This window comes from Triticum aestivum, chromosome 4D (genome assembly GCF_018294505.1).
Source record: "Triticum aestivum cultivar Chinese Spring chromosome 4D, IWGSC CS RefSeq v2.1, whole genome shotgun sequence".
Lineage (NCBI taxonomy): Eukaryota > Viridiplantae > Streptophyta > Magnoliopsida > Poales > Poaceae > Triticum > Triticum aestivum.
This window is the reverse complement of record NC_057805.1, coordinates 346,199,471-346,223,691: the sequence shown is the minus strand read 5'-3', so window position 1 is coordinate 346,223,691 and position 24,221 is coordinate 346,199,471. Positions and strand designations below refer to the sequence as shown.

Genomic DNA, 24,221 nt, shown 5'->3' with positions numbered 1-24,221 from the left:
TGGGTGTAGGACTGCTGCTCATAGCCCCCTCCTCCCTCGCCTCCGTCGTGGATGATATCGAGCATCTCCCTATCCGCGTCGTAGACTGACTCCCCCGCTCTCGGCATTGCAGCAAACAGCGTGTGGGCACCCATCTGCTCCCCGCCCGCCGTCCTCGCCCGGACGAGCTGCGATGAAGAATACTCGGAGAAAAGCGGCGCCGCGTTAACGTCGACGATGTAAGGAACTATATCATCGGGGGTTGCAAGCTGCTTGGTGGCGTAGTAGTACGGAGCCTTATAAGGCTCCGACCACGGCGCCGTCTGTACTGTGGATGCGCCCGTCTGGAGGTGTCAGCCACGGTCTTGTCGACCGCCTCGTCTACCACGCCCTCCACGCCCATCACCACCACCAGGCGCACCGACGGTCAGCCGTTTCTTCAGCTTCTCCTCCTTTGCGGCCTTTGCTTTGACGCGACGATTTTGCGACGTCTCCGAGCTGATCTTCTGGGCGAGCATGATGCTCGGATCCTCGGGCACCTCCGCCGGCTCCATCTCCGACAGGTTCTCCGACGGTTCCATGCGTCGATGGTGGAGGGAAGGAGAGAGTGGGAGAAAAGAGCGTGAATTGGGCGAAGAGCTTCGGGGAGTGGAAGAAGAGAGTGGGGGATTTTGGCACGGAAACAATGCAGGATGCTACAAAAGTGCAGGCTCCGCCTTCCTTTTGGGTGGGCCCGGGGGGCAGAGAGCGACGTTTCACGTGTCCACACTCCCTTAAACCTCCCCCATTTTTGTCTCTGGTTTGCGGGAGAAATCGCGTCCGGACCGCCTAGCGGACCGATACAGGACCACGTTGGATGGTTTCCGCGATCCAAACAGCACGGTCCGAACAGTTGCAGGTCGGCGTTGGAGATGTCCCTCTGTCCGAAATTAAGTGACACACTCATTTCACTCATTTCAACGACAGGTAATTCTGGACGGAGGTTGTACTCGTACTCCCTCCGTCCCAAAATTCTTGTCTTAGATTTGTCTAAACACGGATGTATAAGTCACGTTTTAGTATTAAATACATCCGTATCTAGACGAATTTAAAACAAGAATTTTAGGACGGAAGGAGTACTATATAAAAATTGTAGGTTTTATGTTTCGCTCTTCAGTTCTGACTCGCCAGCCTTATTCACCCCGTCTAATTGACGAACGGTTGGTATACACCTTTATGTTAAATCATATATACATTTGAAAATCATACGTACATTTGAAAATAATAAATACTCCTATATACATTTGCAAAAAGGAAAATATGAAAGAGATGTTATCATGCGTGTCCTTTATAGTGTAGTATAATATAACAGTAATGTTTTTGCACAAGATCTAAAAAGATTTATAGTATGTTGCAAGACTATGACAATTTGGTGGATGTTTTAAAGACAGATTCTTTAATTTTTTAACCGACGGGTGCACTAACTAAATGATTGGTGCCTTTTCCTCTCCGGAGCATATCTGTATGGTACAATGACTTAGAGACGGGACTCCAGCCAGCACTTGTTCCAACTTTGCTAGACAAAAAATGGCAAAATGTGTTGCCAAGCGTGCCAAATAATAACGCTGTGAGAATATATGCGCAGGCTCCATCGCAAAAATGTCACCGTATACATTCCTTTTCCAAAATACAGCTGATGGCATCGTCAACAGTATCAACAACCTGTAAGAAATAAACAAGTGCAGTTAGAACAGCAAGCCAATACACAAACATGACATCACAGCAATGGATAGTTCGTCGTTATGGTTCGCAAAGTTTTTGAGTGGATGCTGTTTTCTGTAGTTTATCAAACGTGTCTACTATGTTTTATTTACCCACTACTGCAAATTCTTCTTTTATGCCATCTCCCATCAAACTTGGTGTACTTCCGATGCTTAATGGCTTAGAGCATTAGTTTGTGCTTATGGTTCTGCTGCCATCATACGCTCCCAAAAGTCCAAAACATCGAGTACTGGATGTGTCACATGTATGATGGGAGATGGCATCGCGGTGCTTGTAAATTAAACATTGTACATATTGTTAATAAACTACAGAAGACAACATCCCCACAAACATTTACTCCCTCCGTCCCATAATATAAGAACGTTTTTGCCACTACACTAGTGTCAAAAGCGTTCTTATATTATGGGACAGAGGGAGTGCGTTACACCTCCTTTGGGATCAGAACCATAACCAGCTGCTTGTATATATCACAAAAATACCAAACTAACCTTTTATGAGTTATCTTTTCACATTTGGGCGGGCAAATTATCTAGTTTTACAAAACAACTACCTTTACACTCATTGAAGCATGGTAAGATAACTATCTTACTTTGGAATCAGACTAGCATAAAATAGATATTGAAGTTAAATAGCGGATTGAATTATATGATGAGCCATAGTAATCTTAACAACTATAATTTCTTTGGCTTGCTCTAGTCTAAAACTTTAAAGCTAACCATATGGCCCTTAAGCAGTGACAATAATAGTTGTGCAGTAACAAAATATTACTTCATCCAGCCCAAAATTTAAGGTGCATTATTATGCTTGCAGTCAACGCTATAAAACTTTGACCACTAATTTACGCAAAGGTAAATAATTGATGATGTAAAATTATGTCATTACGTGCATCTTTGTGAAACCATTTCATGTTATATACTGATCTGCGTACTATTTTTAGTAGCATGCTAAGATTTAAATAGTAGTCGGATGCACTGGAGACTGTTTAAGTCCAACACGGCTTATATTTTGAAACAAACGATGTAAAAGGCGAAAGCATCAAGCTGTAGGTTGTACAGGTAAATCCACGGCATCATACTGAAGCTGCGAAGAAAAGCCAATTTATCATGTCCAGCAACTGATGCCCCTCCCCAAAAAAAGGCTAATCAACTGATGCGACATGTAATAGTAGTCTTAGCTATGCATGCAAATGAATGGTACATGGAGGTAATAAAGTAAACACAGTAGGTTGCAGGCAGGGTCATGCAGCAGGATACTGATTACTTCTTGGTGGGATTAATCAAGGGAGTAATAGACAGGATTTGACCGTTGTTGTTCGCTGTCACAAAGTAGATTTGACTGATCAAGACAGTACTAAACAATTTCTAAGTTGGTATTTCATGCTTTCACTACTCGTTTATATCATCAAACCAAGAACCAATACGTGACAAAGAATGGTGGACTAAGCAATGAAATTGACTGAATCTATCTAACCTAAAATAATGGGTGAAAGCCTGTTTTCAGCATGTAAAAGAAATGGGCAAAAGCCGGCCGAAGACCCGCTAATCTTGATTTCAAACATAGTATATGATTGTGTGGTGGCATCACTGTATGAAGAACAGAACTCCAAAGTGAGTTGCTAGTTGTGTGAGCTGATGTACTCTAGGGTGAAGTCAAATAAAATGTAGAAGACATTGAGGTCAAGAAACATGACAACTGCCTTATGGTTATTCAGATTTCAGACTGAAACTACTATCAGTTATACATAAATTTAGTTGACAACATTTGTTACAGTTGACAACATTTGTAAGGTCCAACTAGAGAATCAGCGGTAAATACATACCAAATCAGCAGGAAACTTTGGATCATTATCATTTCCCCTAAAAACACCAGTCCTAGTAAGGACGGACGACCAAGGGGGGCCAGCCTGCAAAGTGTAAATTCATCAATGTTCACATCTCTTGCCAGAATGCAAACAACAAGGTAAACGCTGTCTTCGGATATTTTGTAGGATTGCATGCTAACTGTTCAACCCTGAGTTCATAACTGCACAACTTCCTAACGCTGTCAACTGCTGGAAACAGTGATTTTCTTTATTGGAAGAATCAGTGGAATCATAGCATAGGCTAACCTTCAAAACTCCATTGATATCAACTTTAGGATTATCACCGATCATGTAGATAGTAGAGAACTGATGGTCTTGTACTTCATTCCTCGGCTGTGAATTTGGATAGATACCCATAACAATTTTTTCTAGTATATTAGCTGCATTCTTGAACACAAATGGATTAGGCTTCCCATAAGATGTATACTTCAGCGGAACATCATTAACTCTGAAAATTTAAGTTAACAGGAGACAGATAAGTATTTAACATGTATGCGCTTAGAAGTACAGTTGATTAATTATATAATATAATGGCTTACTGATTGAAGACGCTTTCGAGTGCTATCCGGAAGGCACCCATCCCAAGCCGCTCAGAAGGAAATGCAGCCTGCCATAGGAGGTCCCAAACAAGTTATTATCAATATGCGCCATGATGGCTTTCCCTAAAAAAATACTTTATTCATTTGACCATTGCTCAATATAGTCATCCACGTAACATAGGACCATCAAACTACAACACCAAATTTTGTAGCACTGTGAAATCATTGTAAAAATGTAAAATACCTCAAACACCCGAGTTTATTCACTCCATTTGCACATGACTCTGGGTACCAACAGGGACCCCCAGGGAAACTAAAAGTTTTGTCTCCTTTCCTTTTCCACATATAGGCATGACACAAGTGTCCTAAACCTAACTACATCTACCTCCTTATGCATGGAACATGGTCTATTGGCAAGATACCCCTCATATATACATCTCTCCCCCAGATATAAATTCAACTTGATGTATGTGTAGAGTTAGGGAAGTAGGAGCCCCTACCCAAAAAAACAAATCTGGTATTATTTTGTTTTCAATCTACTAATAACCCACACAAACACTCCTCCACCTATGCAAATGAACTTAAATCTATTTCCTCTACCATTAAAGTCAAGGCTAAACAAGTAGGGCCTTTAATTGAGATACTGAACTGAAATCCTTGAACCTGTACGAAAGCACGACTAAGTCCCTAAATCTGAAAGTGAGTTTACAGATCTACTAATCTGCAGTAAAATATGAGCCCATTTGATGGAGAAAGAATGTCTGGGATGCCCCAGTTTCTATCATGACACCAAACTATAGATTAAGATTTGATACTTCCTCTGTTCATAAATATGACATTTTAGAAACGTGCTATACAATATGATCTCCTCATACCTGATATTCAAGATCATCAGCCGAAAAATATAAAGGAGGTTGATCTCCTTTTCCATTTCCAGGAAGTCCACCAGTTGACAAGATGTCACAAAGTACCTTTAAGATATAATTAACAAACAATTTAACTTATGCATGCCAACCACTTCAACTGAAAAACATAAACATGGCACTTTGCATACATGTCTATAGAAGAGGAGGTTTACGACTCACGCAGTTACAAGGAAGATTGAAAAAAAATTGCTGAAGATTTTACAATAATTGAACATACAGTAGACTACCTGTAGATCTCTACCCCAATCAACAGGGTCACTGACAACAAACACTCCTTTAACTTTCTCCTGGTAAACATCATATGGTGGATGCATTTTCTCAGACATAAAGTCTTTATAGTTTGGTTGTCCCACTTTCCATTTCTTGAAAGGAGCTAGGGGGTCAATTTCCTTAAAAAGTGATGAATACTCATCTATGGACAGAACCTTTCTGCACATAACAGACAATTCATGAGAAATACACACAACATAATTCACCTACGGTCGTAATAGCCTAAAAGCAACATTAAGGATTAATCCCTCCGTTTCAGAATATAAGGTGTATTGATTTCCGTGCAAGTCAACCGTTTCAATGTTTGACCAAGATTATAGAATGAAATAACAACAGCTGCAATACCTCATAGATAAAATATGAAACTACTTTTCAGGATGGATCAAACGATATAAATTTTGTATTCTAGATATTGATATATTTTTCTAAAAACACGGTCAAACATGCACTAGTTTGACTTTTGAAAAAACAAATACAACTTATATAAAGGAACGGAGGGAGTACCTAAACCCATACTCAGCCATCACTGATGCAGGCTCTCCTTTTCCAACAGCAACAATAAGATCATCTTCAAAACTGTAGTAACAGGAAAAAGTTGTATATTCCATTCAGGAATAAAAAATCATGGGTGAAAATCACAAACATTATCTATAGAACAGAACTTATAAAGACTACTTATGTACTTCAATATCATTACCGCTTCACCAGATCTCTGTAAGGAGAATGGCCATGCACAACCTGCATCATCATCACAAAAATTTGCAGAAATGAAATAGATGCGATATTCTTTTTCATTAAACTTTGTTGTGTTAGTTGTTAGTTAAAAGTCTAGGTTGTGTATGACTGTTCATAAGCAATGAGTAATGAGCCATGATGATAGTGTAAATACCTGTGCTGGAGAGATGTTAACTCCCAAAAGCTCACTTAATTCCAGGGCTCGTTTATGCTCTGGAACACCACCTCCTGCCAACAAATTGAAAAATCTTAATAATATCAATAAAGAGATTCAGTAATATAACTGAGAACTGGTAAGCATCACGGTGCCTCACTGTAAAAAGTACAAACCATTAAACATAGGATGGGTATGAAAAACTAACTGTTCAACATTGTAAACCATTCTTCCTATAGAAAACATTTTTCCTCTTAATTATCCAGATCGTTCAGCATTATTCTTGTCTAAGCAAAATACACAGGTCAACCTCGGCATTTCAATCTTTATAAGGCTGAATCCATGTGAGTTAAGATGATAATACAGATGGTGCCATGTTAGGGATGTTTGTTTTAAACCACATTATGCTCGTGAAATTTCAAGAAATTAACACTATGAATGGTGTAACTTTCATAAATAATTGCGTATGTGACCCCACAGGATTGCGACACGCCGCCGCCACTGCCTACAATATAGTGGCATATATTGAAAAACATCACGCATGCAACTGGTTTTGTTGTAGTACAGGAAGATATTAAGCTCATTATAAGAGTTAAGCCAACATCCAGCTTGTTTTGGTCTAAACAACGAAAGCAATCCATCACTCTGTATAGAAATTAATTGGCGGCCATTGGAGATAAATAGGATGTGCTATAGCACATAGTAAACTACTCACCATTGGTTAAGAACAGAAAAGGAATCTTCAGGGTACCTGGAAAAGAGGCAACAAATGATGATCCACAAGCTACTAAGTAACAGATGGTAGGGCATTAATTTACATTGCCAGCATGTATACTAAAAAACAACATACTGATGCAGCCTAAGAGTTCACCAACCTATTACTACCTCCCTGCAGTTTTGACCATTTACTTCCAGTATGAATATGTTAGTAAGAAAATTAGAAAATCATGTTGCTATGAAGTATATTTCATGAAGATGTACTGGAGTTATTTCCACTTGAGCAACCTAAATATCTTTTATGTACTATACTATTATAAGTTTGACTGTTTGACCACATGCTCTCTAGGAAGTCATCAATTTACAAACACAGCTATTAGTAGTGCACAGCACAACAATCGATGATCTGTAGTCAAATTGACATAGTCCGCATGAACACCACGCCGAACACAAACCTAATGCCTACGACCTATTTGATGAAATAACGCAAAGGCGCCTAGCACATGTCGCCAATCCGCCGGCACAAATACGGACGAAACACTTCCCTTATAACGTCCTTTACAAGCACCGAGGTAATTCAAGCAAATGCAGCAGGTTCCGAGAAGCACGGGATTACCATCGTCGGAGTAGAGGCGTCGGATGGCCTGCGGCGAGCCCCCGATAGGGCTACGGCCGCGCAGGATGACCCCGTCGATGTCGAAGGCGATGCCGAAGGAAGGCCTCGCCGGCGCCGCGGCGCAGTGGGACAGTCGGCGGCCGCGCGTGCCCTGGAGCTCCGCCCGCGTCCGCGCCGCCGCGCGAGCGAGAGCGAGAGCGGAGCGGAAGCCCCTCATGCCGTCAGAGAACGCGACGTGGCGTGGCGAATTGTGAACTCTTTTTCTCGCAACAAAAAAAGAGTTCCGGACTCTTTATTTCCGGGTTCGCTGACGTACGCGGGCCACCACCCGTTGTGTGTGCCGCAGCACAAGACGTGGCGGACCGACGTCCCGCTACAGCGCCGCGCCCTCTTCTTCCAGCTCCGGTTCCAAGGCCAACTCTCGGGGCAGTGACAGCCGCACAACCGCCCGTTGGTCACCACCCAAACTCCACTCGCCACCGGCGCCCACCACCATGGTGGCGCACGCGCTGCTCACCGTGCCGCACGCGACCGCCGGCCCGCGACTGGCCGCACCGCTTTTCACCCCGGCGGCGACCTCGCCGAGCCTCTGCCGCGCGAACTGCCGGTCCGGCTCCCTCACCAACCAGCAGCAACGGCTGCGCCACCTTCACCCTGCCGCTGCGGCCACCAAGCCCGGAGCCATAGGTATCCCGCGACCTCCGTCGCTCACACTGGTCGCTTTGGTGATGCTCTCAGCTCGATCTGTGAAAGCCACACGCACGACATGATCGGCGCCATTCGCAGGGAGCGCCGCGGAGGCTGCTGCAGCGCCGGCGGAGGGGCTCGTGAGGTCGCTGCAGGGGGTGGAGGTGTTCGACCTGAGCGGGAAGGCGGTGCGCGTCGCTGATCTATGGAAGGACAGGAAGGCTGTGGTTGCGTTCGCCCGCCATTTCGGGTGGATTTCACTGCTTCTGACGGGATAATTTGTCGAGCTACGGTGATTATTTTGTGTAGCTGAGATTGTTGGTGCTGGTTGTTTGCAGGTGTGTGCTCTGCCGGAAGAGGGCTGACCTTCTGGCGGCTAAGCAGGTTAAATCGATGTCTCATTGATTCCTCACTTTGTTAATTACTAGTGATACAGGAACATGAGAAATGCCGTCAATTGCTCAAAGCTATACAATCTGTTGCTTGCCATTTGCCATTGAACTAAAATGAAACTCCCTTTTTCAGAGGCCGTGGGTAACATACTAACACCTGCTGAATATCTGTTGGCTGCCCAGATGTTTCAGTAATTCGGCACATCATAAGGCCTTCCTAAGTTAGTTAATGCTTGCAAAAGTCAACGTGATGCGTTCAGTTTCATTAGTTTATGTAGCTCCTAAATACGGCGTATACCTTTTGTAAACTGTCCTTTTTTGTATTCTAATCTTAATTTTTGGGCTTAACTCCCATATCCAGGAGGCAATGGAAGCTGCAGGAGTTTCTCTTGTTTTAATCGGACCAGGTACTGTTGAACAGGTATGTGCTCTAGTATGAGAACACTTCATTTTTTTGGTGCACTCGGTGGTTGTGAAATACAAAAGGCTAATGTGGAGGGTAAGGATAATATGTACTGGTGTTTGATGTGATATTGTGGTAGACACCTATTCCTGAAGTAACCACGAATCCACCGATGCGTTATTATCATGGTTTGATGGGCATATGCCATAGTCTTTAATACTACATGTACTTCTATTCATGAACAAATTGGCATGTAGTTGTCTCTAAGGGTCTGTTTGCTTTATTTGCCTTGATTGTGATATATATTGACCCCTGATCTTGTACTTTCTTTGAAGTTTGATTTATTACTGTATAAGGAAAACTAAGGCCCTTGAAATTGAGTATAACTTGCGAAGAAAAGTTGCATACTCACATAGTATTCCGGTGGTTGATTAAATTAGTTATTTGATAGATGGACTCCATTTTAATTGTAGATAATCTATCATGTCAATAATTGATGAAATAATACTGTTTTTGTATTGATCCAGGCAAAGGCGTTTTCTGATCAAACGAAATTCAAAGGAGGTAATATTATTAAATCATCTCTTTCTAGCCCGTATGACTTACACCTAGAACAATGTTAACATGCGAGTATATGCATTGACATAAATAAATATTAAATAATTATCTAAATAAATTGTCCTCTAGTATATATATTAAAGTGGTAGCATGGGGCCGGAGTTTAGTTGTGATGAGTGGGCCCTAGTGTCCCTTCTAAATATAAGTCTCACTACTAAGTATCATTACTTTCTAGTTATACACCAACCAAAAGGAAGTTAGCAATAGTTTGTTTGAATTATGTAGCATAATTTATTGGCCGTCTCTACATTTTGGTTCAGGCTCCGCCACTTGTAGCAATGATTCAGTGTTGTGATGCATCAGTATATCTTGAAAGCATGTTCCACTTAGGTTCTGAAAGTATGTGGAACCTTTTTTGTGCGGAAGTATTTTAGCCTTCAAAATAATCAGTGTCGCGTGAAACCAGTTTTCTTAATTATGAACCTTTTCTCATGAAACGCTTTGCACAGAGTGCTCCTGAAGCTCAAAGTTTACAAATTCCCAGTAACTATGCAACAAGGGCAGCTTAAGTAGTCTTTTGGGGAAAGGGGATGAGTTGTTGACGAAACATTTTGGTTTATTAATAGTTCTTAAAAACTGGAAATGAAAATTATTTGGATCCCTCGTTAAAGGTATTTGACTGTATAAATCATACTCCCTCTGTAAAGAAATATAAGAGCGTTTAGATCACTAAAGTATTGATGTAAACGCTCTTATATTTCTTTACGGAGGGAGTACTGATGTTGATTCAGATTGGACAATTTGTGGGAATTGTTCCACTATACAAATCTGACAATAACACTTCGCAGAAGTATATGCCGATCCAGATTACTCATCATATAAGGCTCTGGAATTTGCCAATGGCTTATTCTCAACATTTACTCCATCGGTAAGTCCTGCTGGATAACTTTCCTATTGTGTAGTTTCTGTTCATCTACAGATACGTAAACGTTCATCATGTCGCAGGCGGGTCTGAAGATTATACAACTGTACAGGGAAGGATACAGGCAGGACTGGGAACTGTCATTTGAAAAGAACACCAGGACAAAAGGCGGATGGTATGTTTCGGCCTTGCTTTGGCTGTTGGAGCTCTGATATAATTCTCTTCGGGGCATTGGTTAGTCATGGGTCAGTTTAGGAACATTTGTCTATTCTTTCTTAGGTATCAAGGGGGGCTCCTTGTTGCAGGCCCAGGCATCGACAACATCTCCTACATCCACAAGGTCAATAAGCAAGCCCTTCGTGACAACATTTTCTATTTGATCATTCGCTGGATGGTGAATTAATGGTTGTAACTTTGTGTTGTGTGATCGTGCAACAGGACAAAGAAGCTGGAGATGACCCTGAAATGGAGGATGTTTTGAGAGCTTGTTGTTCCTAGATCTTTAGTATTGCTTTGATCTCGAAAATAAGAGTAGAACTCCTTTAGTATCCCCACTATCAAATGTTCTCGTGTATAGTCGTACTAGTCAGTGCATAGATGATGAGTCCAGCAACACTTGTCCAGCGCCGGTGAAAACAAGATATGTTCATATGAACTAGGGAGCATAGCGCGTGCGATGCTTTGGTTGTGTTTGTATAAAGCCTAGTAAACCTACTGCATTAGCTTATAAAAATATGATGTTCATTGCACTTGTTGTGATTTCACCTTTCTTTTTTGTAGGTAACATTGCTTTCACCTGCATCAGTACTTTCAAGCGTCAAACGAAAGAGCATCTCCAGCAAAACACCTCACCCCTATATCCCTATACCCTATACTTCCGCTCCAGCAAAACCTCCAAATCGCATCCCCAACATGCACTCTCATATACTTCCTTCGTTCCTAAATATAAGTCTTTTAAAAGATTTGAATATGGACTACATATGGATGAATGTAGATATATTTTAGAGTGCAAATTCACTCATTTTGCACCGTATGTAGTCCATATTAGAATCTCTAAAAAGACTTGTATTTAGGAACAGAGGAAGTATTTTATACTTAAGATCACGTAACTAAGCAAGGTCTTTTGTTACACAAGTACTTCCTTCGTTCATAAATGTAAGATATTTGGAATTTTTATTTTTTGAGTCAGATGTATATAGACATGTGTTTGTTCCAACGAAAAAAAATAATGCGCCATTGGCAAAATAGCGCTGGTCTTGAAATATGCTATTGGCGTGATATATCATACTATAGCGTGCTATTAATGAAACATTGTACACTAGTCTATCAATTGAATCTAGTTTCAAGATATCAATGCGAAAACCTCAACGGTGAAAATAGTTCATAATTTGGATGCCTAGCAAAACATATTTCGATTTAAAATTTAGATCGCACAAAAATAAGATGTACAGTGAAAATGAAACTCTATAATATTGACAGATGGGGCACACACGGTATTTGATGCAAAAGGTACGCTCAAGGCATCTCCAAGAGCGCCCCTAAATCCTCCCTATTTGTCCAAACGGATAGGACAGGTTTTTTTTTCCTAACTCCCCCAATATATGAATTTTATTAGGGAAAGGGAGGCTGTTGAAGATGCTGTAACAAGAATAAAATAGGGGTCTGTCATCTAATAATTCAAAACGATGCTTAGGTTCATCTACAACAGATGAACAGTAAATTTGGAATAATAATAATATAATCTCTTTTAGGCATCCAAGATGCTCATGTCCATGTAAATTTTGAGTGTTTGCACATCCGAGGAGCTCATAAAAAAACAAAATCGGCTCTCGGCTCTGAATAGTGTTCCTTTCAGATGTCCAAATATCACAAGCTCCTCGGATGTCCAAATACCACAAAAAATTGCACGAATCTTGCGTATATGAACATTTTGGATGCCTAAAATTTTCAGATTCTTTGATATCTTTTACTATTTTTTTGAATTTATTGTCGCCGGGTGTAGATGGACAGCGAGTAAAAAAACTTCACGGAGACATCTTTTTTTTTTTTTTAACCTTCACGGAGACATCTGGCGCACAAGAAAAAAAGACGTCAGCGAGACGTGTTGCTGGGCCGAGCTTCTACGGGCTTCGTGGGCCGCGCGCTTGGCGCATAGGGTAGGTGCGGAGTGCGGACCGTCTCCGTCCCTCCCATGCTCCCCAACCAAAGCCACAGCCACACTCCAGTTCGAATCCTGCCGCCGTCTCCGCCGTAGTGTCCCCCACCCCTCGTCCCCGGTGATTCCGCCTTCAGATCTCTCCACATGTCGGAGAGGAAGCGCCGGGCTGGGGCAGATGCGGCCGCGGGGGGCTCGACCTCGAAGAAACCGCGCGGCGCCTCGGCCGCCGCATCCTACGCCCAATCCCTCCGCTCGAAGCTCCGCCCGGACGCCTCCATCCTCGCCTCCCTCCGCGCCCTCGCCTCCGCCGCCTCCAAATCCAAGCCCGCGGCCGCGTCCTCAGCCGGAGCGAAAGCCCTCTCCGAGGACGACCCGACCTCCGCCTCCTCCAACTACATCGTGGTCGCCGACCAGGACACCACCTCCGTCACCTCCCGCATCAACCGCCTCGTCCTCTCCGTCGCGCGGAGCATCCTGGCTGGCCGCGGCTTCTCCTTCGCCGTCCCCTCCCGCGCCTCCTCGAACCAGGTATACCTCCCGGACCTCGACCGCATCGTGCTCCTCCGCCGCGAGTCCGCGAGGCCCTTCGCCAACGTCGCCACCGCGCGCAAGGCCACCGTCACCGCGCGCGTCCTCTCCCTCGTCCACGCCGTCCTGCGCAGGGGCATCCACGTCACCAAGAGGGATCTCTTCTACACCGACGTGAAGCTCTTCGGCGACCAGTCCCAGTCGGATGCCATCCTCGACGACGTCTCCTGCATGCTTGGGTGCACCCGCTCGTCGCTCCATGTCGTCGCCTCTGAGAAGGGCGTTGTGGTTGGCCGCCTCATTTTTGCTGATGACGGCGACGTCATCGACTGCACGCGAATGGGCGTCGGCGGTAAGGCCATCCCGCCCAACATCGACAGGGTGTCAGGCATCGAGAGCGACGCTCTGTTCATCTTGCTTGTGGAGAAAGATGCCGCTTTCATGCGCCTCGCCGAGGACCGGTTCTACAACCGTTTTCCATGCATCATATTGACAGCAAAGGGGCAGCCGGATGTTGCCACCAGGTTGTTCTTGCGCCGGCTTAAGGTAGAGCTGAAGCTGCCCGTTCTCGCATTGGTGGACTCTGATCCATATGGGCTGAAGATCTTGTCAGTGTACATGTGTGGCTCCAAGAACATGTCGTATGACAGTGCCAATCTTACAACGCCGGATATCAAGTGGCTCGGCGTGCGGCCAAGTGATCTGGACAAGTACAGGGTACCGGAGCAGTGCCGGCTTCCCATGACTGATCACGATATCAAGGTAGGAAAAGAGATGCTAGAGGAAGACTTCGTGAAGCAAAATGAAGGGTGGGTGAAGGAGTTGGAGACGATGTTGCGAACAAAACAAAAGGCTGAGATTCAGGCTCTCAGCTCCTTTGGGTTCCAGTACCTGACTGAGGTATATCTACCCCTCAAGCTGCAGCAGGAGGACTGGATTTGAGATCTCTTCTGATGGCAGGTGAATAGATGGTCGCGTTGCTCTTTATCTTTGTGTTCATGTTAAGTTTGGTTGATTTCATTAGTGATCCAATACATTCTCATCTTCTTGATGCATTTTACCAAGGACATAAGCCTTATGCAAGTTAGTAGAAAAATGTTATGATCTGTGACTGAGAATTACGTAGTATTCAGTGTACCTTGGCATTACATAAGGGCATCCTTCCTCATGACTAGTCGACTGACAAAGCGTAGAATATTCAATCAGGATGCACGAGTTAACCAATATTGCTACTAAACCTGGTATCATGTTTCCAGCTGCAGATGATACAGAGAAAGAGCAGCTTGATCTAGGAGCATCAATTTGACACCCGCGGGGGGCTAGCTTAAAAATACCTCATCTGTGCTGCATTACATTTGTGCGGCAGTCCCTTTGTATGATTTTATGTATTTGAAAAACCGTATGTTGTGTACTTGTGAGACCTGCATTTAGAAGTATCTGCATCTGTGGAATTAGATATGACTTATGTGTATTTGAAAATTTGTATGTTGCGTTTTTCTTGTACTGCTGAAGATAGAATTTGGTGTAAGTTCTGATGCCTGTATTTAGAAGCTAGCATTCGCATCTGGAAAATGGGTTGCAAGAGATTAGAGAGCTACTGCCATACTTTAGTTTTTTTTGGTGGGGATACTTATGTTTATCTGTATATCTTGTTAAAACAAAATGTAGTTCGTTTCAATATTTATCTTTGGTTGAAATGATTTTCGTAGATTGTTTGGAGGATTAGAATCTTTAGAAATTATTTCCCGATTAGTTGTTCTGATTCTTCAGAAATTATTTGTGGATTGGTTAGGATTGGAACCTATAGGAACTTTTCCTAAGGATTCCACTGTACTACATCTCATATCAAAGTTAGCATCCACTCAAACCTCTTGAAACGAACCCTTTGTTTCCCAATCAAACAAACCAAAATAATGCAAGGTTGGAATAGGCATGACATTCAAATCCTGTATTTTTTTTCCTATTGCTGTGTTTTGAGAATCCTGTGAATTAAAGAGGCCCATAAATCTGTTGAGAAAAGATGGACAAATCAGTACTGTGTCAAAATGTTTATCATTTGATGTGGAAGATTGGCGATTACAACAATCATCTAATCACTTCAAAATTTTAACCTGGGATACTACCCGGTTGAGGATTGACGTGGTTACATTTACAGCCCCAAATAATGTGATTTTCCATATATCTGATATACTGGACCAAATCAGACTACATTGGCCACCAACAAATCTTTCCTTCTGGTATCTTCCTGTGCCGAGTCCCGGGGACATCAGAGCAACAGCCCTATTGTTGTATGTACATCATCCATCCAGGATAGTCTTGCAGGTAAATTGGCCAAAGAAATGCCCCAAGGAAATGTCACTGTACATCCCTCGCAGATTTCCTCTTCAGCCAATGATTCAGTGAGTTGACAGTTATTTTTATCATTCCCTGTGGTCTCCTAGGGCGTGAAGGGGCTCTGAGTTTGGATGAAACAGGAGGACGGCTTTCTGGTCCAACAAAAACTTCAAGACCCAGTTCATCCGTCAAAACAGCAGTTATTGCATGCTCGACGTCGGTAGCAGTCGTTTCAACATCAGTGTATGATGTCTTCTCATGCCCCGTGATGATGACCAAATCATCCTGGACTGCTCTTCCTACTCCTGAAAAAATAAGAATAACCAAGTAGGATGCTTGAATTGTCAGTAGAATATACACCATCTTGACTCTAATAGTCATACAGATAAAGTTACAGTGGTGAAGGTTACCTAAAAGATGCTTCTCTTTAATTTTGCGGAGAGTTGAGAGAACAACTATGCGAGCTTCAACCTGTGAAACATACAGTTGAGTAGACGGCTTAGAATATATTCAACGGAGCTCAAAATATGCCACTGGAGTTACATCACTCATGCAGAATCATTTATCACTTTGATGCAAGATGACACTTCCAGTTAGTACAACAGATTGTAAGGTCTGTGGGTTGTAACTTCCCTTCTATTAATGCAAAGATTTGAAACACTAGCATATGATACATTAGTAGACAGATACTCTCAATCTCAGATTACCTTTGAAAGCCCACGAACATCAACAGTTTGATTTTGATCAACATCTTTTTGCAAGAATCTTGCCACTTTTTCAAGAAAAAGGTTGAATGATTCGTTCCTCTCATCTTTTCGATCTAAATGGTAAAAATTTCGATTCCCACCATCACTAGACAAAACTCCTTCACTCCATTCCACTATCAATTCCTTGAGATAATAGTCATATGCTTGATACCTGTCACGGGCAAAACAACAAATTTAACCCAGAAACAAAACATATACTTATATACCCTTTGCTGTGATAGTATCACTCTATCCGCTGAGCTCGGCATGCTTCCTATCATGGAACAATAGAAGGATTATCAACAACAACAAAATGCTCGCACGATTGCTCCTCTGTTGATATTTGTTGGTATTATTTATAAATCATAACTTCGTAACTTGAAGGAATTTCTACTATACATATCTCTGTTATGAAAGCGCTTCTATACAGAAACCTGTATATCAAATAAACCTTTTAAACCCCTTCTCTTCTAGAAAGAAGAGATTGGATTTTGTCCTTGTATGGGTGGATGCTCCTAATATCTCAACCATGAAATGTGACTTGAGATGAGCACACGCTCTCTCACCTGATTGCCTACATCTATTGCGATAGGGCAATACAATGTGCGGGATCTCAAGGCACATTTTCTCGGCACGAAATGTGACTTCAGATGCGCACACATTATCACTTGATTGCCTACATTTATTCAGATAGGGTAAGAGAACGTGTGTGGATCTCAAGGCACATTTCATGGGCGGCATAGTAGACACATCCATCTAAACAAGCACAAATTTCGAAACTAAAAGAACTGGAGAAGAAAAGCAAAGGAATGCCAAAGAAACAGTATACAGAAGTTCTAGTCACATACCCTGCTTGTCTCATTTCCTGATAGATTGCCAAGCATTTCTGGATTTCCTTTAAAGATCCATATTTGGAGCGCGCTGTCAGGAGAGTTCTGTATGTCACCTGGAACATGAACTTGTACCTCAGTATCTGATGCAACCTTACATCAATGCAATTCTTGATAATTGACCATAGGAATCAAAAGTTTAATTCCTCTAACAATAACATGGACGTTCGGTGAAGAGCAGAGAGACCAGGTGCCATATGATACTATCTAACATGAACAATCAGTTATAAGAAAAAAAATCTGTACTCTCAGAATATAAGAAAGAATAGTGCAAGAAAATATGCATGCATCCACAGAGTTGAGTCGTCAAATAGAACAAAATTATCCTCGATAACAATCAACAATTTAGACTCACCATATTGGGCTTCAGTTGGTGTGCTTTCATTTCTTCAAACAAGTGCAACGCCAACTTCAAATCTTTACTTTCTACACATGCCTGCAGGAAATTGACACATAAGCTTACTGGTACTATAAGCTTACAACAAACATGATGCGGTGCCCTGTATCTTAACCAAGTCAACTACATTGTCTAATGGCCAACCTTAATAGCTACAGTATATGCAGAGACATTAAGTTTTATTCCAACACGTTGCATTCTTCTGAGTGCCTGTACCCGGAAAATTAGACGACATTAGTCCACATTTAGCAAGGAAGCAACTTGTAGAAATAAACCATGAGATAACACTTGCAAATTGTCATATGGTTACATAAAAACTCTTCCATGATATGCACTAATTTTAGGAACTCTTCTCTCTCCATGATTACACTGTCATATACTCGTACAGTAAAGTAGTATGCACTGTGGTCTTAGATGGAGGAGGGACTATTCACCATCTAAACTGCAGAAAAACTGAAGACTCTTGATTGGCTGTACTAATAAATAGTTCAAAATCTTGCAGATTGTATTTTAAATTCATTATTAGTTATTGATTCTACAAGAGACGCAGTCAGCTCTATATAGTGGAATACTTCAACTAATGAAGAGACAATTTAGGTCATTAGTTGCTACGACAGGATATCAGGGAAATATCATAGCAGCATTCAGTGTGGAGTGATCATACTTCGTTCATCAGTTGCTACAACAAGACATATCAACTTATCAACTTAAAGCTTTAGTACTAACCTGAATAGCTCCATTCCTATTTTTAGATGTTCCATAAATATCCATCAGAATGGACCAGCTAATACGGTCAGGACAAAGACCATTCCGCTTCATTTCATTCATTACAGACTTTGCACGTTCATCATTAGTACCACATGCCATCATCAAAATGTTATAAGTTGTAACTGTTGGCCTAAATGGAACCACCAAGATAGTGCCGCCATTGGTGCCCGGATGCTCTTCACAGAATGTGAAGTTGTCTGGAAGGGATCCTTTCTGTTCAAGCGACAGAGATACCTTGATTCCAAATTCTATCCAGCTATTGAACAAGCGGAAAGCTCTATCATATTGGCATGACTTGACCAAAGCAGTAAGGATAATATTGAAGCATGGGGCAGTAGGTTGACAGCCATCCCTTATCATTTCTTCAAGGATCTCTATGGCACCATCAACCAAACCAGAATTTGCATAAGCATTGATTAATGATGACCATGTGACTAGGTTAAGACGAGCACCAACTGCCCGCATGTCATCTTTGATGTTGGAAGCCATCTTCCACATTTTTGCCTCTGCAAACACCTGAAATTCAAAGAGAAGAATTACGGGGGCATAAAAAGGAAACACATATGGACTAAGACAATAACAACAGAAGCCTCATACCTTCATCATCGTACTGTATGTAAAAACATCTAACTTTAAAATCCCATCGTGTTCCTTTTTCTTCATTTCCTCATAAATTTCTTGTGCCGTGTTGAACTCTCTAGCATTGCAACATGTCTTCAGAAGTATGTTATATGACGCCAAATCAGGACGGACACCAAGTTTCTGCAAAATGGAATATGTGAAGCATTAGGTTGCTGCACATGAGTTGTGTAATTTAATCCACCAGGACTGAACACTTTCTGTTAGGGTTTCTGATTTGCATGTTTGCTTCTAGATTTGAGCTGACTGTATACTTGCCACTGCAAAGATGGGAAATGAGATCGATTGGCCAGTTGCTACTCCAACAAGAGTCAACGGAGTTGGCCCGTGAAAATGACCATTTAACCCGTTATTTTTTTTCAAAAAACATAGCATTCAGGCATTTCATCAAGCAGGTGGTGCACCCAAGTTAAGATTGGGTGGACAGCACAACTATGATGACCTTGGGGTACGGTCTTGGAGGTACCCGCCACTGCAAGGCCCTAGCTGTAAGTATGTGCAGAGAGACAGACTATGCAGGTGCATTGACGAACGCTAATCAGAGCTGGTCCCGTGCCATGATGGCTCGAGGCAAGTCGGGCTGAGTTCGGTTCCACCATGCCTACTCATGCTAGCCCCTTGCACCCCAGCCCCATCTCAGGCTCTGTGCAGGGACACTGGCTGGGACTCCAGCGCAAGCTCCGTATATATCCATGCGGTCACGCTCCACATCAGTCACAACTTCACCAAAACCTCCCTGCAGACACAGGATCAGGCTATCCCAGGGGCCATGGTCACAGCAGCGGCAACCTCACAGTTGCAGGCACTGACATCGAAGCCGATGAAAGCAAACAGCTCATCCAGTTCTAACTTGAAAGGAAAGAAGACAGCATAACAAGGATGAAAGAAAGTACAAGGGTAGACTGGGAATTTATGGAAATTGGAGCCAACAGTGCACATCAAAAACTCATTTCCATTCTTTCCTATGGCATGACTATGGTGCCAATTAGCAAGATTTCGATGGCAAATCCCAAACCTTTATAGTGGCAAGCATGAAATTATTCCAAAAATGAAAGGTGCGACTAGACGCACGCACAACATACACGCTTATTCTAGTGAATATAGAGTCTACTTGGTCGGCAAGTTCAAAAAATTGGCTATCAATTGGTTCTTGCCCATCTCTCAAAAAAGTTACCAACTTTTGGTTTTGTCAAATTCTGGCAGCAAACGAATTAGCCTCATAATGCAAAACAACCTGAGCAAGCATGTAAGAACAAATAAATAGTAGCCAAAGAAATGGGGATATGATAGCCTCTAGAAGCTTCACTGGGAAAAGTGGAGTTGCAGGGAAGATTTATTATGATGTAGTGGAAACAATCGCTTGAAGCTAAATAGCCTACCTATGAACAGCAACAATAGGGTAGAAGATGCATTACTTGCATATGCTTGTAGACCGAAAAATTGTAGCTCATGCTGTGGGCATTCGCATTCATAAGGCTGTTGAAGACATGTGTATTCGGAGTAATCTTCTCAGCAAGCAGCCCCTGTGTAAGAGCCATACATATGAGTGAATACTGAACCTGACTACCTAAAGTATAGCATTTGTTTACAAAAGGTGAGCACAAGGTAGTAGTATTTCATTAGATGCATATTGTTAATTGCAGATGTTTTTTTTTCCTTCATATCTTTTTATGGTCCAACTCAAGGAATATGCATAGATTTCTCTTCTGGGGAACATCTGAGGTTTCGACACAAACTGAAAAGATTAAGGAAGGGCCATTTGTTCAGAAATTTACAGGTGTACTAAAATTTCTGGTTTACCATCCTAGATAGTACAGTTTCTTTTACCAGAAATAGTACAGCTTGAAAGATATTTTTATTGATTTATGTTTAGGAGTTTCCCAATTGATGAATCATTGCGGAACTAACAGCACCTGTGATTTATGGTGCTCTGGAATTGAAGCAGCACAAAGTTTGTGGAGGAGCAGCTCCACCTTGCTGCTACAATGTGTACAGCACAAGTGTTGAAGGAACAGCTTCAACGTGCTGCGCTAGATATCGCTCTAGAGGCGAATGTAGGTTGATAGGGCAGCAAGAGTTCAATCCAGAACTCCTAGGGCACAAGATCTACTCCAAGATCTTAGATAAGAACAACAAGTTCTATTATAGGTAGGGGTACATAGTCTCCTCCAAAGTAGAGGCGAGGACCTCTATTTATAGGGCTTTGGGAAGCCTTCACATACTTCTACTTATAGCTGGAATACTCTAGAAAACATTATGTAAGTTTCACCATTCTACTCATAGCTACTCACAACTAGAAGACTCTAGAAAACAGTAGGTAGGATAGAAAAGAAAAGGAAAGAAATACTACACTAGAGTGGAAGCATCTAGAAGTAGCCAAACAGATCTGGCATGTGTTTTCTTTCTTCTCATCTAGTGTTCCTCATCAGGAATGTGTTCACCTAGATCTTCATATAGTTTTTCCACTTTTGCCTATATGCAAGTATAAATTTGAACTGCATTCGCTAGTCCCATACCTCAAATATGATCCGAGCCTGTACAGAAGAACCACAATGACTACATATATCGATGATACTTCGGCACGCAAACATATTGATACCTCCCAACTGGTCCTTGAGTGCTCCAAAGACCTTTAGGGCATGTTTCAATTCCTTTCTTTTCCCAAAAGCTTCCATAGTATTGCAGAGTAGAAGTTGGGAGTGCGGAAAGATACGTGCATACCTACATGTCAAAGGCAATGCATGAGCAGGTATGAAGATACCCAAAAGAGTAGGAAAATCTAATGTATCACAAAGTGAAATTCCTGATCATCGGAAAGCATAGTTTTCAAATTGATTAACGATTTTTATAAATACAAAAATCTGCCACAAGAAAGTGTCATTGGCAAAAGTAAAACCGAATGAAGAGAAATGTAGCAAGTATGATCACCTGATCGCCATATCTGTATCTCGCTTCCTGACGAATATTTTCAGTACATCCATTGGATCCACGATGCCCTTAACAAAGAATCCACAGTCTAAAAGAAAAATAACAAAGAAAAACATTAACAGCGGTAACTTCAAACTAACATGGGCTTCACAAGTACATCACCATCCAAAGCATGAAATAGCAGAAATCCATAATAAGAAAACTGCATGTGAATAATGTTAAGCCCTAAGTGGAGTAATCAGCAGAACAGTGAGTGCCACACTGCCACTCCATCCGTAATTCATAGCTAAATCGTACTTACATGTAACATGTGACTAAAAAACACACAACCAACAGGCCGTGAGAGTCATATCATGTCTACACTCAGCGTGGCAGAGAATTTATGTTCCTACCCTACCAAGTTCCTTAAAAGTTCAGTAAGTAACTAAAATAGGGCCAAATTAAATACAAAGATATCTTCAACATATACATAAGAATTTATCCTCCTGCGCACTGAACATTCGATGTGCGACTGCTAAATAAAACGAATAAATTGTACCTCAAGTGATGGGAAAATATATATTGATCAAGAAACATGATACAGGACTGATGCTAGAATGAAACCACAATCCCTTGTGCTGCTACCAAGTACCAACTGGTGTTGAAAAATTCATGGATTCCAGATATTCCAGATACCAAGCTACTATAACTGTATGTTAACAAGTAATATAAACATTCATATGACAGATATCATTATATGAATCCAACAGGACGCCGTGCAGAAATAACACCACCGTCTTCAGGATTAACATCGTGAACAAAAAATAGTAACAACTACATGATTTACGGACTGCTACTTGGCAAACAGAAACGGTACTTCTGAAACAAAACAACTATTGAGTAACCATATCAAACTGACAAGTACAGCGTGCTGATGTAACATCTGAATCAGTCGATAAACTCGATTACGTACGGTCTATGAATGTTACTTTTTAGTCAAGGAATTAAAGCATCTAAGAGCAAAACCTACTCCCTCCTTCCATCTATATAGGGCCTAATACGTTTTTCAAGACCGCCTTTGACTATTGACAGGACTAATAGTACATGAGATGTATAATACAACAACAACAACAACAACAACAACAACAAAGCCTTTAGTCCCAAACAAGTTGGGGTAGGCACATGAGATGTATAATGTGAAAATTATATCATTGGAAGCTTCTTTCACATACGAATTTGACCGTATGCTTTGTGTAAGTTGCATGTCATATATTATTGCTCTAACATTTGGTCAAAGTTAGCCTCGAAAAAACGCATTAGGCCCTATATAGATGGAAGGAGGGAGTAACAGTAACTGTGAGGTTTCAGCCTCTGCACGAACCAATTGTAAAAGCAGGTAAACGAGTGATGATTGGTAAGCACCAGATCCCGATCGATGTATCACCAAGCTTGATGAAACGCACAGGATAAGGAGGTTCGAGACGACATTACTTACTAGCTAGGGCCTCGATGGCCTCCACAAACTCCGCCATGATGCGCTCGTCCAGCAGCTGCCGGCAGGCGGCCGCCACGGCGTCGGACGCATCAGCGTCGAGCATGACGGTGGCGTGGACGCCGATGCGGTCGGCGTCGCGGAGAAACTCGAGCACGTGGGGCAGGCCGTGCTCGCGGAGCGCGGCGACGACGCCGCGCGAGAGGAGGCGCCAGTTGATGCGGGCCGCGAATCCGGCATCGCCGGAGGCCGCGCGGAGGCCCTCTGCGGCGATGAGGAAGTCGCCGAGGCGGCCGGCGCCGGCGAGGTTGGAGGCGACGCGGGAGTAGTAGTCGATGGCGGATGGGTTGCTGCCGACGTCGGAGAGCAGCGGGAGTACCTTGCCCTTCGAGTTGGAGCTAGGATTGCCATTTGGGGTGGGAGTGGGAGTTGCGGACTGAAGGCGGCCGACGTCGGATAGAAGGGGGATGACCTTGGCCTTGGGGTTGGGGTTGGGGTTGGCACTGGGGGCGGAGATTGTGGTTGCCGAGTGCAAGCGGCTGCGGCGGCGGCGCGGGGGAGGTGGTGGCTGTGGGGAGGAGGTCATGGCCATCCCCATGTTGACTGGTGAAGGCTGAGGAGCTGGGGGATTGGAGATGAAAGAGCCAAGCCAGAGCAGTGTGACTTGGACGGTGGGGCTTTCATGGAGTGGCGCGGATATTTTCGTTCGGATAGGTGCTGAACACAGCACTGCCGTCTCCAGTCTGCACTGCACGACGGCCTCTGAACACAACTCTGATTCCGAATGCACAAAATGTAGGCATTAGACACAATTGACAAATATGACCGAAAGTATTTCACAA

General features: G+C 42.7%; 3 protein-coding genes across 4 annotated transcripts; 1 reads left to right on the top strand and 2 right to left on the bottom strand.

Annotated features, from left to right (window-relative positions):
- Positions 1–1,279: 1,279 nt before the first annotated feature.
- On the bottom strand, positions 1,280–7,852 carry LOC123097820 (uncharacterized protein YKR070W). The gene is made up of 11 exons (XM_044519652.1): positions 7,559–7,852; positions 6,941–6,976; positions 6,226–6,299; positions 6,034–6,074; positions 5,841–5,912; positions 5,294–5,495; positions 5,016–5,111; positions 4,141–4,208; positions 3,848–4,049; positions 3,560–3,643; positions 1,280–1,680 (listed from the first exon to the last, which is right to left on the bottom strand). The coding sequence occupies exons 1-11, from the start codon at positions 7,773–7,775 to the stop codon at positions 1,621–1,623; spliced, it is 1,152 nt and encodes a 383-aa protein (XP_044375587.1). The 5' UTR covers positions 7,776–7,852; the 3' UTR covers positions 1,280–1,620.
- Positions 7,853–7,902: 50 nt separating this feature from the next.
- LOC123097819 (DNA topoisomerase 6 subunit A3) lies at positions 7,903–14,886 on the top strand. 2 transcript variants are annotated; one of them, XM_044519651.1, is made up of 11 exons: positions 7,903–8,245; positions 8,345–8,495; positions 8,584–8,629; positions 8,999–9,058; positions 9,568–9,604; positions 10,447–10,526; positions 10,604–10,695; positions 10,800–10,860; positions 12,000–12,029; positions 12,937–14,166; positions 14,463–14,886. In XM_044519651.1, exons 1-10 carry the CDS (start codon positions 8,053–8,055, stop codon positions 14,146–14,148), a joined length of 1,962 nt encoding a protein of 653 aa, XP_044375586.1. In that variant the 5' UTR covers positions 7,903–8,052; the 3' UTR covers positions 14,149–14,166; positions 14,463–14,886. The 2 variants fall into 2 exon arrangements, with proteins under 2 accessions (XP_044375586.1, XP_044375584.1); XM_044519649.1 differs by lacking the exons at positions 7,903–8,245; positions 8,345–8,495; positions 8,584–8,629; ... (4 more) ...; positions 10,800–10,860; positions 12,000–12,029 and having other exon boundaries at positions 12,703–14,166; positions 14,469–14,886.
- A 353-nt stretch (positions 14,887–15,239) lies between these two features.
- Positions 15,240–24,042, bottom strand: LOC123097818 (pentatricopeptide repeat-containing protein At5g02830, chloroplastic). The gene is made up of 12 exons (XM_044519648.1): positions 23,383–24,042; positions 21,909–21,996; positions 21,497–21,701; positions 20,396–20,503; positions 18,939–19,103; positions 18,300–18,857; positions 17,718–17,783; positions 17,532–17,612; positions 17,135–17,232; positions 16,248–16,458; positions 15,951–16,011; positions 15,240–15,845 (listed from the first exon to the last, which is right to left on the bottom strand). The coding sequence occupies exons 1-12, from the start codon at positions 23,975–23,977 to the stop codon at positions 15,562–15,564; spliced, it is 2,520 nt and encodes an 839-aa protein (XP_044375583.1). The 5' UTR covers positions 23,978–24,042; the 3' UTR covers positions 15,240–15,561.
- Positions 24,043–24,221: the final 179 nt, after the last annotated feature.